The 15,435-nt window shown below is 33.3% G+C and overlaps 2 protein-coding genes across 8 annotated transcripts in view; one reads left to right on the top strand and one right to left on the bottom strand.

Moving 5' to 3' along the window:
* Window positions 1–179: 179 nt before the first annotated feature.
* Window positions 180–5,355, top strand: LOC114243748 (uncharacterized). Its single transcript, XM_028175351.2, has 2 exons — window positions 180–371; window positions 441–5,355. Exon 2 carries the CDS (start codon window positions 452–454, stop codon window positions 1,940–1,942), a length of 1,491 nt encoding a protein of 496 aa, XP_028031152.2. The 5' UTR covers window positions 180–371; window positions 441–451; the 3' UTR covers window positions 1,943–5,355.
* Window positions 5,356–6,441: 1,086 nt separating this feature from the next.
* cyst (rho guanine nucleotide exchange factor 18 cysts) overlaps window positions 6,442–15,435 on the bottom strand; it is a 71,825-nt gene continuing 62,831 nt past the window's right edge. For 6 of the 7 annotated variants that reach the window (XM_089739180.1, XM_089739181.1, XM_089739182.1 and 3 more), the window contains 2 exons: window positions 12,712–12,809; window positions 6,442–11,800 (listed from right to left, as the gene is read on the bottom strand). In XM_089739180.1, the coding sequence (XP_089595306.1) occupies window positions 11,695–11,800; window positions 12,712–12,809 (204 nt within the window). In that variant the 3' untranslated portion in view covers window positions 6,442–11,694. The remainder of the gene's footprint in view (window positions 11,801–12,711; window positions 12,810–15,435) is intronic. The other variant, XR_016325569.1, reaches the window with a different exon arrangement.

Raw genomic sequence — 15,435 nt, 5'->3', positions numbered from 1 at the left:
CAGTAGATTAATGTCTCAAATTGATCATCTTCATTTCATTTCACTCCATAATATCATTTTTCATAAAAATATGAATATAAATTAAAATAAGACATGACTTAAAGGTCTCAGTACCAAGTCATAAAATCCCTTAAAAAAAATTAGATCACATATCATTCATTTGAGATATTTTTGACAGTGTTTCACAGATAATTTGTGCTCCTTACCTCTACATTCCGAATGTAACTAAAGTCTAAACGTTGCAAATCAACACAAATACGATTTCGGAATATTATCTATGAAATCTACAATGCTGTATTGCTGTTTTAAACACCATAAACTTTAGAAAACAGTAAAACAGTTTTAGATTGTATTTTTTTTCGTAAATGAAAGTAAGTTAATTTATATTTTTGTTCTTTGTTAAATCAATATATACAAACCCAAATTAAAATAATTTTCAGCATAAAAATAGATGAAGAATCAGCGCAAATCATCCACAGGAATCATGAGGAAATATTACCAACTTATTCTCATCGTCATCTGTCTGATCAGCGTAGTAACGTTACTCATATATCGCCACGAATACTACCGGCTTCGTTATGTATTGGAAGTGCTTAATTTCTTTGGAAAACCTGGACTATCGGAGATCGAATTTTGCGGACCCGGTTTCAACGCTACAATGCTATCAGAAATACTTAAGAACTCATCCATGGAGATAAGAGAAACGCCACCCTTGTTTCAACAAATCGATGAAAACTTTTATGCATACACATCATTTTTGAAGTCATATCAAAAATATAACAAGTTGACCCCATCCGATGTACACAATATAGATACGATAGTAATCGGTAAGGCGCAGAGTGAACCCAGTTTCCGCTGTAATATTTGGTTTGACAACAATAATAAACCCAAAGCAGGAAAATTCAGTTATAGAGCTATCACAGAACCAGTTGGTGAGTTCAGAGTTTATGTCTTCCAATGTTCACTTAACAAGAATTTAGGTAAACCTAAAGGAGTAAGTTTTTATGTAAATGATTATAATATTAATCCCATACATGCACCGATTAATAGACTTATTGCGGTTAATACAAAAAGGAAAGTTAGGGAAAGTAGTAGTGTAAAGTTTGTCAATAATATTGTACCAGCGATTTGTGTTATACCCAACCAAGTACCAATGGTCACGAGGGACAATTTTATTGAATTTTTAGTTTTCCATCACATGATGGGATTTGATTATTTCACTATTTATGATAGTATGATCTCGGAGGATATAATTAGGAGATTGAACTTGATACCTTCAGATATAACTCAGTGGAAAATACAATTTTTCCCTCTGAATTTTCCATTTGTTTTTGCAAAATCATATGAAGTAGTACGAAGTGCTATAGAATTAGATTGCTTGTTCAGACACTTTAGACTAGACAAAGAAGATTTAGAGAAAGTTAGCCATGTCGTAACTTTATCTTGGGACGAGTTTTTGGTTCCTAGAGTTTATAGTAATGTGAAGGCAATTATTGACGACCTAGACCCAACCAGAAAAGTACACAGTTTTGAAGTTAAACCATTACTGTTCTGTTTGAATCAAAATGACGATGATAACACAAATATTGCCTATCCAGATATAATGAAGAAAACACACTACTATATAATTCCAAATCAACAGATCAAATCTCTGCATATGCGAAATTTGGATGCGATGAAAACGTTTGATGACATTTTAAATTTGAATTCTAGTAGAATAATACCGTTGGAGACATTAGGTGCTCATAAGTATACTGAATGTAGGGATCCTAAAACGTACCAACCTGAATCCTACAATGAGGAACAGATGCAAGGCTTTAAACACAGAATGGAGGGAGCTATGCTTAGTTTTGCTGAAAGTTTAAATAGTAACAAGATGTACAGACTGTATAGAGCTGGACAAATATGGGAAAAGACACCCAGTGACGAAAAAGATTTGTAATTTGATGTTGACATTAAACAGAACTATATTAATGAATGGGCGATTAAAAGAAAGGAAAATCAAGTATATGTCATGTCATGTTAATCTGAACATTGTTAATTTAAGAGCTTATTTCTCAACGTCTAATTACGACATTATGGTAATATTACATAGTATTAAGGCAATTATGTGCAATTTAGGTTTTTTTTATATCTTTAAATTTAGAAGGTTGGTGTAAAACAAAGTGAGATTGAGTTTATTGAAATCAAAGTGTTGATAAGAAAGTATTGTACACTTATGGTAAATAGTAAGATGATATAATTTATTCATTGAATTTGCTTTAAATTTTGGACTGTAAAAAAATGAAATTTTAATGAGGTTTCCTCAAAATTAGTGGTAAACAAAATGTTTGACTCAAGATGTGGGATGGAGTATTTAAATAAAAATGGTTACTAATTCGGACAATCAAGAATTAAATTTTAGATGTATAAAGTTTGAACCAATACCTCCTAAATGTTAAAATTACTTTGAGTTTTGCACATGATATATTTAACTTTGTGGTAATTTAATTAATTGTAATCACAACAACACTTATCATAGTTTTAGATAACAGATGCTTATATGATATGATTCTAGAGGACGTACCAATACTTTGAATTGAGCAATGAGCAATTAATAAGTGATAATATAGACAAATAAACGTTTTATGTACAACGTTCTTAGATATTAGGAATTTGGGACGAGAGCTGCAATGATTTGCTATTTCTTGTGCGGTAAGACCGTTTTTTGTTACACAGAGTCTGGTGGTCATTGTGCATTCAATCTCGAATGGTGCCAACCATTCTAATACTCTAGTAAAAGCGTGATCTAGAATTTAATATTTCAGTCGCATATAAATACTGAAGAACAAATAGACCATGACACAGAGTTGGTTTTGGCATTTACTTATTTGAGACATTTATTTTCGTGGCCGCATACAAATTGTTGCTACTGGCTCGATAACATAGACACAAATAAACAAAACCTGGCGAGTTTACTCTTTAAGTGCGATTGTCTTTGAAAATAGAGTACCCACATAAAGTATATATATATCTAAAAATACTGTTAGCATGTATGGACCCTTATTCATATTTGTTTAAAAACGTATGCTACCATCTATTGTCAGGTAGGCACGGTACGATGTTGTGAAAATTTTTTTAATTTTGAAATATTCTGCTTAGTAATAGCAGAAATAATATAACGTGTTAAATAATAAGTTACTTTACTAATATTATACATTGCTCTTTTTTTTATTGCCCTTGTAGGCAGACGAGTATACGGCCCATCTGATGGTGAGTGGTTACCGTCGCCCATGGACTTCAGCAGTGCCAGGGGCAGAGCCAAGCCGCTGCCTACCGCTTGTAGAAGAGACTATCTCGGTTGACGACCGTGTATTGGGAGACGCACGGTGGGTAGGCTTCCCATAAGGTGGACCTTTGGAAATATACGACGGAAGGAAGATCTTCCACCGAGCGGGTGATATTGCTCGGTAGACCGACGGTCCGAATGTTGTTGTTCGGAACTTGTATATATGCAAGCTTGTCTTGAAAATGTCGTCAGCGAGATTCAGGCATCTGTCAAATATCTTGCGTTGTATGATGGCTACCCGCCACAGACCGATAACCCCACAAAGCGCTTGGGAATATGCTGGTTGAAGGCAGCGCAGGACTGGTCGTTGTGGAGTATTTTTGGAGAGGCTTGTATACGGCAGCTAACGTTTATGAGAGCTAAAGAGACAAATTAATATTTTAATACTACCTTAACTATTTAGTTAATGTATTAAATCACTGCCATCTATCCCAAATTTTGGTAAACTAAATAAATACAATTGACCGATAGAAATATATCACAAACTAAAGGCTAGACAGGGCTTGATAATTGAAAATAATACAACTGATGTTTAAGTGTTAATAATAGTCTATTATTCTTCTTGAAAGAAAATCGAATCTATTAAGGACGAAACTGATTCGATGGTTATTTCTCTCAATAGTATTATTCGTCATTTTACGTAAAGTCGTCTGCAGTGTGCTTAGTGTGAGTTTCTTGACGTTCTCGATAGCGTAAAAGTTAACTCAATTTGCAGTTTGGAACAGCGCCCCTAGCGGCAAACGTACGCAAACGATCCCACTCCATACAAATATGAGCTAACTTTTACGCTATCGAGAACGTTAAAAAACTCGCACTAAGCACACAGAGTGAGTGATACTTGTGAAGTATGCAACATATCTGAACTAATAAAGTGAACATAATTAAATTTTGATGATTTCGATGATTTTGAATTTATTACCAACTGAATTCGTGAAAGTCTTGATCAATGTTGAACGTAATCGGTGTTGTGATAATCATTTTAATATGGAGAATAGTGCCTTGGGAATCGGACGGTGACTAGAAAACGAATATTGTTGGAAATGGTTCGTGGAATCAAAAAAAGAAAATAAGGCAACTTTTTAGTTTTAGCGATAACCTAAAAGTCACACGCCAGAAATATAAAATTTTAGTACGTTCCGGAAATTTGATCGTCATTCTAGTTAGTTGTAAACTAAAACTTTACTACGCCATAGTACATGTCATGAACAATTAAATAATAATAATAAAAAATTAAATCTTTATCGATAGAACAAAACTTACGAGGCCAAAATTTCGTCTATTCAAAATTTAGTACTAATTTAGTGTCGGTTATAATTGAAGCCATCAGCGCAAAAGTGGCCTAACCCACAGTTTTTTTTTATATTCAAGCTTATATGACGTATAATAGAAATTATTTAAAATGTAATAAATTTTTGATGCAAAATCGGCCTATCAATAGTTTCACCCATAGATATCTGTGTGCTTAGTGCGAGTTTTTTCGTAAAAGTTAACCCAATTTTGTAAGCAGTTGGAACAGCGCCCCTAGCGGCAAACGTACGCAAACGATACCATTCCATACAAATATGAGCTAACTTTTACGCTATCGAGAACGTTAAAAAACTCGCACTAAGCACACAGATAGCTTTGTAAACATTATTTTTGCGCGTATTATTTTTTTGGCTATTCAAATTCAAATGAAAATTCTAACCTAATTGACTCCATACTAACTATGGTAAGTTTAGGCCACTTTTGCGCTGACGGCCTCAATTATGAATCGTATCTTGTTAAGTCTGCAGTGATAAAAAAAATTAGCAGATAGTTTTTGCTTTTACGTTGCGATTTTATCTCATCTATATTTAATTTTAGAAGCACGCGTGTGTGATGGAAGTTTCTCGAAAAAATGGTTGTTTTAGCTATAGGTAAGCGTAAAAATAGTGATCCTTCGATTTTGATATCCGAGATATTAGGTTAATTTTTGTCTAATCTTAGTTTGTTGTTATTGTCTATTGAATTAACCATTTGTAATAAATAAAAAAATCAGATATTCATGTATTTTTTTATTTAATTACCAACAGAACATGAATCGTGGCCTAATTAAAGGATAAAACGCTGGGTGTAAACTTGTAAAGCCGCCGTGCCAGATTTGATTCACATACATCAATTCAGGCTTGTGGAGAGTATTAAACGGTAGGCAGCGGCTTGGCTCTGCCCCTGGCATTGGTGACGTCCATGAGCGACGGTAACCACTCACCATCAGGTGGGCCGTATGCTCGTCTGCCTATACGGCAATAAAAAAAAAACCTACGTAGCTTTTCCAATACGGTCAAAAAAGTGTCGTAAATTTCCACATTCGAGATTAAAAGGGACACGATCGTACCATATTCTAAAAAACATTTAATAGTCTTCTAAATCAGTGGTTGGTTTTGGTTAAATTTGACTACCCGTTCCTCTGTGGTGAACGATTAGAAAAAGGGATAAAAGTTCGAAAACAGTACTATACCAAAAATCATCTTTTTTACATGAAGACTCGATAAAGCTAGTGACGTCACTGCGACGTCCATGATGAAGGAATAAGTCTAATAGTTTATACTTAATTACGTACGTACTGCGAGGCCAGCGCAGGTAAATCCATCACCTCCACCTGTAGGTACTCTATTACTACAGCGAAGCATCTTGCATTCTGGTTTAAAGGCTGGGAAATCCATCATACAATGTCCTGGTGAAACTGGAAAGGCCTCAGGGCTACCAGTAATCCTTCATTCATAAAAAAAAACAATGCAGTTGAGACTTCTACTTGTTGTCGGGACTCCGGTACCCAATTAACGTCGGGTATGCAATTTACAGGTGGTAAGACTGGTGGAGGTCTTGGGAACCCGCACTGATACGTACCACCACCTTGCCTATTTCTGCCGTGATACAGTAATGCGTTTCGGTTTGAAGGGTGGGGCAGCCGTTGTATTGAGCTGAGACTTAGAATTCGTGTCTCAAGGTGGGTGATGACATTAACATGGTTGATGTCTTATGTGCTCCGGTGACTGCTTAACACCACGTGGGCCTAGAATTCACCCATCTAAGCAAAAAAAAATGAACAAAAAAACTATGAAGGGTTGACGAATATAAATAAAAAACCATAATTACGTACTAAGTAAATATTTATTTCATATATCCTAAGTACAAGGCAGGGAACTCCTGCGCGTAGTCACAGATCAATACAGAATTTAAAAAAATCATACGATTAAATACATTATATGAACTATTTAAAAAAAAAAAGACATCAACTTTACAATCAAAATAATATCAATTGAATACTTAAGAATGCGATGGAATGAGCACAACATTGAGCAATACATTTCGTATTGTCGTTGCCACAAAACTAATGGAAACAATATTATTATCATGGAGGGAATCGATACTAAAGATTGATCTCACTAAATTTAGAACACTAAAAGATTTCCATTCCAACTCACAGTATTCAATCAGCAGTTCACTAATGACATATAGGTCTTGTCTAAATTGAATGAAGTCAGTCGTGAAAATTATTATAAAACATACTTAAATAAAAATTAAAGCTAAAATGTATTATTTTTTTTTGTATTGCCATAAACTTGTAAGATTGTTTTAATTAGGTATACATATCTAGGTGCGAAACCAGATAAATTTGAGAAAAAATACGAGTGAAGTATATGAGGTGATTTTTTTACTGCGAAGATTTTTAATAAAGTTTCGTCACAATCATGAAACACCAAAATGACATTATCTTCTTACTTGTAATCACATAATCTTTGAAAATGAAACCTACTAACACTAGTCATACCACATCAGTGGCTGATTGGTGGGTGTAATGTACTGGTTACAGTGTTTGACTCATCCATAAAGAAAAAGTGGCTAAATTACATGAAACTTATTTACCACTTCACTTTAAAAGTAGTGCAATAAAGAAAACCACGTCACTTTGTTTAGGGCTTGCTTTAGTAAAAACTTGCATTCGACATCTGATTGAATTTGTTTATATTTGAACAGTTCTATCGGTACCATAAATAACAAGGCTCATTAAGGAATAACCGATTAAAATAGCTACATAAGTAAGAATCCCGTTACGAAAATCACAAGCCAATTAAAATGGAATGTTCTAGACTGTTGGAAGTTGAGCGATCACGTTCTCCTGTCTCCTAAGGCCTGACTTGCGGGATTAATATAAAAGCTTTCGTAGCCGTGGTACCTTCCAGACTTAAGTAAAAGGACAACATGATAAGTCGAAAGATAGAACCCACGGAACGTAATTAGAAATAAAATTCGAAGGCTGATTCTGATATGGTTTTAAATATTAAGAATACCCGCGTATATAAAAAGAAGTACGAACATATTACGAGTACATTGATAACATATTTATTGTCATGACATATTTTATAGCTGTACATAACGATCGTTCAATGTTCGTCGAGTACACAAATCCAGCAATAAAATTAGCCAATAGCATGCGTAGATTTAGAATGCACTGTCCACACTATTCTTCATAGATAAGATATTTGACAGGAAACCAAATAGTTCATTAGTTATATATAATTAATCTTATAATTATAATGTTCAAACATCAACTTCAGTATGGTAATGTATATAGAGTACGAAAAGGTATCCTAATAGAGAAAATAGTTTTTTTTTTTTTAATATCACTTTCTCTAAAGACTAATTAGTAAAAAGGATTACAGTAAATGCACGAAAAATAGTTACATAGTCTTATGAATTCTTTTAACAACAATATACTAAATGAGCTAAATAACAATTGTGCGCAGATATGAGATTTGCATCACCTACAAAATGTCGTCAAGATAAACAAACCGAAGGTTGTCACCGTTTTTTTATAGCTTCGAAAAATATATCTGCACACAAATCTACAGTAAATGCAAACAGCCGAACATACAAACATGTTTTAATTTAATAAGGAAATATATTTTATTAGTATATTTTACAGTTACACGTTTCGTATGTATTTGATGAAACCCTTTCATTTAATCAAGTATTTAGAATAAACGCCCGCATATTCGGCCGATGTACTAGCAATTGTGTGTTAAAAATGAAAGAATTACACTTTTTGGATTTAATTTATAAGATACAGTAACAAGGAAAAATTACAGACATTTGCATTTTGTAAAAAAAAAAACTGCAACAATAATTAGTTCAAAATATATAATAAAATAGTAAAAATGTAAAGCGGAGTGTACTGTTTTTATTGCGAATTATATTTAATAACAGGACTTTTCCAAATTTAACTTTTCAAATAATTTATGCACAGCGAAAAAATTACAATGAATGTAATGTCAACCATAGCTATGTTGTTGGCAGTTTGTCACCAGGCGATCATATCTTTAAACCATTGCATATATTTTATATATTTAATAATAATATAGTATTCATCAATGTTCATATTCTTGCAATGAAATCACTAAAGCTAATCAAAATAAACTTGAAGATTTTAAATCCAAAAAAATGTAACCCTAATCATATCAACAATTCTACTAAATTCATCAGTTTCATAAAATTTATTCAACAATCCAACACGCAGTCGCCGCTCTCAAATACAAACTTTACAAATAATGAATATAACATTCTAATACAATTTAAACATCAACATATGTACAGCAACGTCTTACATTAAGAGAAACATTAAAGTTTAAAATCGTATTTATAAAATTCTTGACTTTTTTAGGTAATTTATTTTATGTAAATCCAAGATGTCCGCGCAATTAGTAATACTGTACGTTTATTGCTCAAGATTCAAGGGATCAATTGTAAGTGTAGGGTTGATTTTTTAGTATTTCTAGTAAGAGGTTCACATTTTACGAGCACTTGAACAATTGATAGTTTTGCGTTCCAAATCTTATTGAGTTCAATTACCTATTAATTACTTGATTTCAAAATATTATTCGATGTTATTATTTTTACCAATCCAACGCACCGATTAGTTTCAATCGGATGGTACCTATCTCATAGACGTCCAGAGCGACAGGTAGGAAGTTAACATTCATTTATAACTAAATTTTTACTACCATTTAAATCTTCAAACATTTTATCAAGATTATCAATTAGTATACAGTTCGATCTAGTAATAATTTATTTCTATTGAAACATCTAATTCAACAATATCTTTTATCGCCTCTATTTCAATATTATGTATATATTTATCTAGTTTAAAACATTTACTATATATATAATATATTCTACTCATTAAACTCTGTTCCTATCACATCGAATCACCTTTCGTTCAAGTTTTTGAATTTTCATTCTTTACATATTTTTTTTACCCAAGACATTTTTTTGTCTGTCATCAACCATCATACCAACGCGACGTAAGTAACTAGAATTTATAAGAATACTTCGGTGAATATTTTTTTAACAACAATATTGATAATATAAAAAGACTCATTCGGAATGGAAGTATCGATTAAAAACCACAAAGTTATCTAACAAAAACAGTAGTAACGTTTGATTATTTAATCTAACATTATTAAATCGCCTACGTCCTATTTCAAGAAATTCTTTGATCTATCAATCAATATCTATCAACTATTAACTTTAATTTTTAATACGAATCGATGTATCGATTCTCATAATCGATTAAGATTACTTTATATATAATTTCTCACTAGACCCTCCTAAGCACGTAAAATAAAGGAACTCATATGGAATGTGTTTAGCTGCTTAGACTGTAGCTGCCATATAAAATACTGTAATATTATAAATACGAGCTTAACGAAATAATACAATAAGAGATCCTTAAAAGAAATGCTTTTAAGCTCCCGGTGACTGTTTGTAGCCTTCACAATCGAACAACGCCTTGATTTTGTTTACAATTAAAGGATTTAGTCCGTTTTTATTTATTCCATATTTATGATTATATTGTTGTCTCTCAAGCCTGAGTTCTGACGTCAAGCGTCAAGCTATATCAGTATCTTTATATAGTATACACTATAATAACTATATATTTTAAAAACATATCGAGCGATGAAAGGCTTTGTTTAAATGACATTTTTGCAACTTTACAGGAGATCCAATTAAAGTTGATTTTTTTTTAAAAATATCATAATTAAAAACATCGTCGAACTTTTGTTGCTAATATCAAATAATACGCACCTTTAAATAAAAAAATAAATGTCTCGCGAATAGCATTTCATCTCTCGATGTGAATCTTCATTATGTATGGAGGAATGTTTGTCATGTATGCAGTCACAATACTAGATATACTGCTTATGATAATAATATGTTTATTTGTATTTTAATTTTATCAAACACACAGAGACCAACAGGCTAGTAATATAAATCGATCCTGAAAATAGTTTAAGGGTGAGAAACGCTAATATTTTTCAGAGGTCTCAAAAGGGCACTGCATGAAATTGTAATGGACACACATTACCAAAACATATTGTTAACGTATCGTTGGAATAATTAAAATAATTAAAATAAAAAACTTATAGTAAGTCCGATTGATGATTTTAATATTTAACTCTTGATCTGTTTTCAATTCGTACGATTGCATGATTATTTAATCATTAATCCAGATATTGTAAGCGTTTCCTGATATAACTAAAAATCAGTTAAATTAATTATAAACTAGTCTAGACTTGATTATAATACATTACTAGAATATTGATTATGTATTCGATGTTACTATAAATTACAAATAAACAAAGAGACATTGAAATTTAAGTGTGACGTAATCATTCGGATGTTCTACTGACGGCATTGACGATTCGCGAATCATTCGATTGGCAACGTAAAAATCGATTATCTAGTCTGTTTCCAATAGCGCAAACGAAAAATTTTTCAAATTTCTTTTTTTATTGACCTTATAGCCCAGCGGTCGGGGAACTTTTTTTAATTATTACCCCAAAATATTTTTGTGTAAGTTGATATTAACCCCATGGCGAAGAACAAAAAAAAAACGAAATCGCTTCTTTTTAGCATCTTTCATATTATAACCCCCGTGTTAATTTTGAAAAGAAAACAATAACTAAAAATTTAACGATTCTAAAGAAGTTTCACTTCAATATATACTTTTTACTCACAAAAGTTTCATTTTTAGCCCCCCAAAATTTCATTCTATCCCATTTGGGGTAAGTTACCCCGGTTCCCCGACCGCTGTTGTAGGCAGACGAGCATACGGCCCACCTGATGGTGAGTGGTTACCGTCGCCCATGGACTTCAGCAAAGCCAGGGGCCGAGCCGCTGCCTACCAAAATTGATCGTTTGGATCAGCGTCGATATATTGAACGAATGCAGGCCGTAAACAGATGGTGGACGTTTCCGTACCAGGAGCGCAGGAGGCGGAGGGTCTATGAGAGTCGACAGTCTCAGGAGCGCGAGTGCGGCGCCGGCGGCGGGGGGGGCGGGGGTCAGAAAAAGATGACCTCTTCCTCTGCGGGGGGCGCGGTGCTGCCGGACGTCGGCTCCGGCGAACGGACGCGGAATTTGTCCGGAAGCTTCGGATATGTGTTAGTCCTAGAAAAAAAAACAGTGAAATTTGACTTGACAGAGGCGACACTAAATTTTACTCTCAGAGCTCTGCCTTGACGGTCTTCAGTTGCTTGGACTCCAAAACAAGGCACAATTCGGACACAGACTGCTTCATTAAGCTATAACATTCCATCTATATGGACCTAAAGCTCACTTGTCTTATGGCAGATATCGTGCACACAAATTTAACTATCATAGTAACTCACAAGGTCTAACTCGTAAAACGGCCTCGAAATTAGACACGTGCATTGGTTCTTCGAGCCGAATATCACATATCCTGTTAAGCCTCTCTTTTTTTTTAGGTTCACACAACTGGATAAAATCTACACACATTAACATTGAACTTAAATAGGGAAAAATGAATACATGATTGAATTCACCCTTTTGGGTGTGAGCACAACTTACTTAAAAGCAGTTGTGATGTCGTCAGAATGACTTTTATTTATTAAATAATAAAATAACAATATAGATAGATAATAGAAGTCTCTTAACAATCTTATATCAGTCAAGTAAATTTAAGTCAGGTAAGTTTTAATCAGAAAATAGTTTTGGATAATAGAGAATTCTTTGTCAAAACATATAATCCTTGTACTTTTTGCCAATTGTACTTTTTTTGTGTTTAATGTATCGCACTGTTTATTTGTTTTTTGGTGTACAATAAAAAATACTCTCTCTCTCTCTCTAATCAATATTTGGTATAATTTATCTTTATTCTTGTAACATTTCATTCACATGAACAAAATTTAAAAATGAAGATCTCTTTTACTATTCTTTTTTAATATTTTTGTCTGTAAAGTGTTTTGTTTTAGAAATATTATTTTTTTCTGCGGCCTTCCAGTTTTTGATACGCTATGTAGTTTCGACTGTCGTGTTCTAAGTATTGACATTGACATTACCTTGTGGCTCTGTTATTGGTCTGCTGCTGGGAGGGCAGCGGGGCGGGGGAGCTACCCGCCCGGGTGTGATGTATCACTAGGCCTTGCTGTTGTAGATGCTGTATAATAACCAACACATTAACTTCTATTGACCTATCGATTATGGAGGGTAGAGGTAACGAGAACAGTCTCATATGGGAGAAGCTTGAAAAAGTGTCCCACTTTCAGCACGAAATAACAGTTCAAAAACCCTGCAGAATGGCGCTAGCGTAGGCACAGGGCTTATTAGATCTAAAAACTTTGTACCCCCTTTTACGAAAATTGCGCGGACGAAAGAGTATGAAATTTCCCACACTTATAGAAAATACAGAAAAGAAGTGCAGAATGTTAATATTTTTTCTAAATTATGCATGAAAAATACATTAAAATCAGTAAAAAAAACATTACACACACTACCATGTATTTGACATACACACGCATGCATACTATTTGTTTGTTGTCAAACTAATCTTATTGCTTATAGTCTGTGGTCAAATTGAGGGTAGATTAATTATTATTTGCCTTTAATAATATTTGTCTAAAGTGTAGTCTTGGCGAATCTGTGATTATAGAAATTTAAGAGTCTTTGACAATAGAATCATAATAGTGCACAAACTTATAGTTTCAATTAATTATAGTCGCATTTCGACTACTGAGGGACCGCTAGTGATATGAATTGAGCAGTTGTTAACTGATTGAAGTATGCTGAGTTAGGAAATTTAATATATTTAATGACTAGAGTAGTTAGTGACAGGGTAATATATTTTTTTATTGCTTAGATTGTTGGACGAGCTCACAGCCCACCTGGTGTTAAGTGGTTACTGGAGCCCATAGACATCTACAATGTAAATGCGCCACCCACCTTGAGATATAAGTTCTAAGGTCTCGGTATAGTTACAACGGCTACCCCACCCTTCAAACCGAAACGCATTACTGCTTCACGGCAGAAATAGGCGGGGTGGTGGTACCTATCCGTGCGGACTCACCAGTGGTCCTACCACCAGTGAAAATATACAAGACCTTACATGTTTACGTAGTCCAAACTAATTTCGTCAATATAACCTAAAATTATTGCCGTAGTAAAACGTGGAGACATCGATTGCATTTTCTTATCAGCTTCAAATAAAATACTTTTTGTGATTTTGTAGTGCTTACAGTTCTTTCGTCCTTTTTATTTCTCTACCTTATTCTAATAACTTTCAGCGCCTTTATTAAAATTTACCTGGTCACTACTGTAGCGCCACCCTTATTTAGCAGATTTTAACGGACACTTTTTCAAACACACAGAGACGGTTCTCCTTACCTCTACCCTCCATACTATCGGTGATCACGTATCGGTTAACCTGGTCTTAAGATGTGGTGCGAGACTGCAGACGGGCAGTGTTAATGACACTGTCGACCTTAAGACTTTAAAGTCTAAATTTGAATCACATTAAAATAAATACTTTATTTTATTTTAATTAAATTGTGCAATTGTTGAATAGACACATCGATATTGTTTTGGGTATACATATATATTTTAACCAAGAAAACAAACACAATTAAGTAATCCTAGTTTTACTTTTCTAATCTCGCATTTTTATTATAATTTGCGTAATTACTGGTGGTAGGACCTCTTGTGAGTCCGCGCGGGTAGGTACCACCGCCCTGCCTATTTCTGCAGTGAAGCAGTAAAGCGTTTCGGTTTGAAGGGCGGGGAAGCCGTTGTACTGTAAAACTAAGATTTCTAACGCCAGATGGGCTTTGAGCTCTTCCAAAAAAATCGGATATGACAACAGAATGACAACAAAAAACACGATATTGAACCGTAAAAGTTAATTAATATTATACGTTAATTATATCCACGACTCGCGGACACCGAAAAAAATACTAGAAACATAATAATTTTCTGCTTAAATATTTAGCGAATATAAATTTAGTTTTCAGTCACATTTCCATGCATGATGAGTATTTGCGGACGCTTCATTATTTATCATAAATTCATTTATTATTTATCATGAGATATTTTTAAAATCACAAAATTCAATTCAATTTCCCCGATCAGTACGATTTTTGCATGGGATTTAAGTTATTACCGTACAACAAAACACTTCGATATATTTATTTATTTATACGGGCATGCTCTAACACCGAAAGCTGAACAGACGAAATGGTTGTATAAAAGTATTCACTCTACAGAAGAACGGAAAGTAAACAATAAAATATTACGATTTTGTCAATCAATTAACTCAATTATTTTTTTAAATTAATGAATTTTTTTAAAATTAATTCTAGTTGTTTTCTCTATATAATACAGTATGTTCAATTATTCATCATGAAACTTTCAGAATTATGAATATTTTTTTTTTTTTTTTATTGCCTTTGTAGGCAGACGAGCAAACGGCCCACCTGATGGCAAGTGGTCACCGTCGCTCATGGACGTCAGCAATGCCAGGGGCAGAGCCAAGCCGCTGCCTACCATATTTAAGTTAAATTAATTTATGAATTTTATGAATATTTTATGAATATATGAATAAATGAATATGAATATATTATGAATATTTAAGTTAAATGTTTAAATTATATATTTAAAGATTTATTTTATATTTTTAAATGTTTTTTTTTAACTTTTATTCTTAAGAGGAGATATAGGTTTGTAACTTCAAATTCAATTTTACCAACATCAAATTTAATTTTATAAAAATCAAATGCAAATGCCAATTAAAT

This window comes from Bombyx mandarina, chromosome 28 (genome assembly GCF_030267445.1).
Source record: "Bombyx mandarina strain Sakado chromosome 28, ASM3026744v2".
NCBI lineage: Eukaryota > Metazoa > Arthropoda > Insecta > Lepidoptera > Bombycidae > Bombyx > Bombyx mandarina.
Note: the sequence above shows the minus strand (reverse complement) of the source record. Positions and strands in the feature narration are given on the sequence as shown.

Coding starts and splice junctions, on each gene's coding strand:
- LOC114243748 (XM_028175351.2), top strand. CDS start 452: ATGAAGAATCAGCGCAAATCATCCACAGGAATCATGAGGAAATATTAC.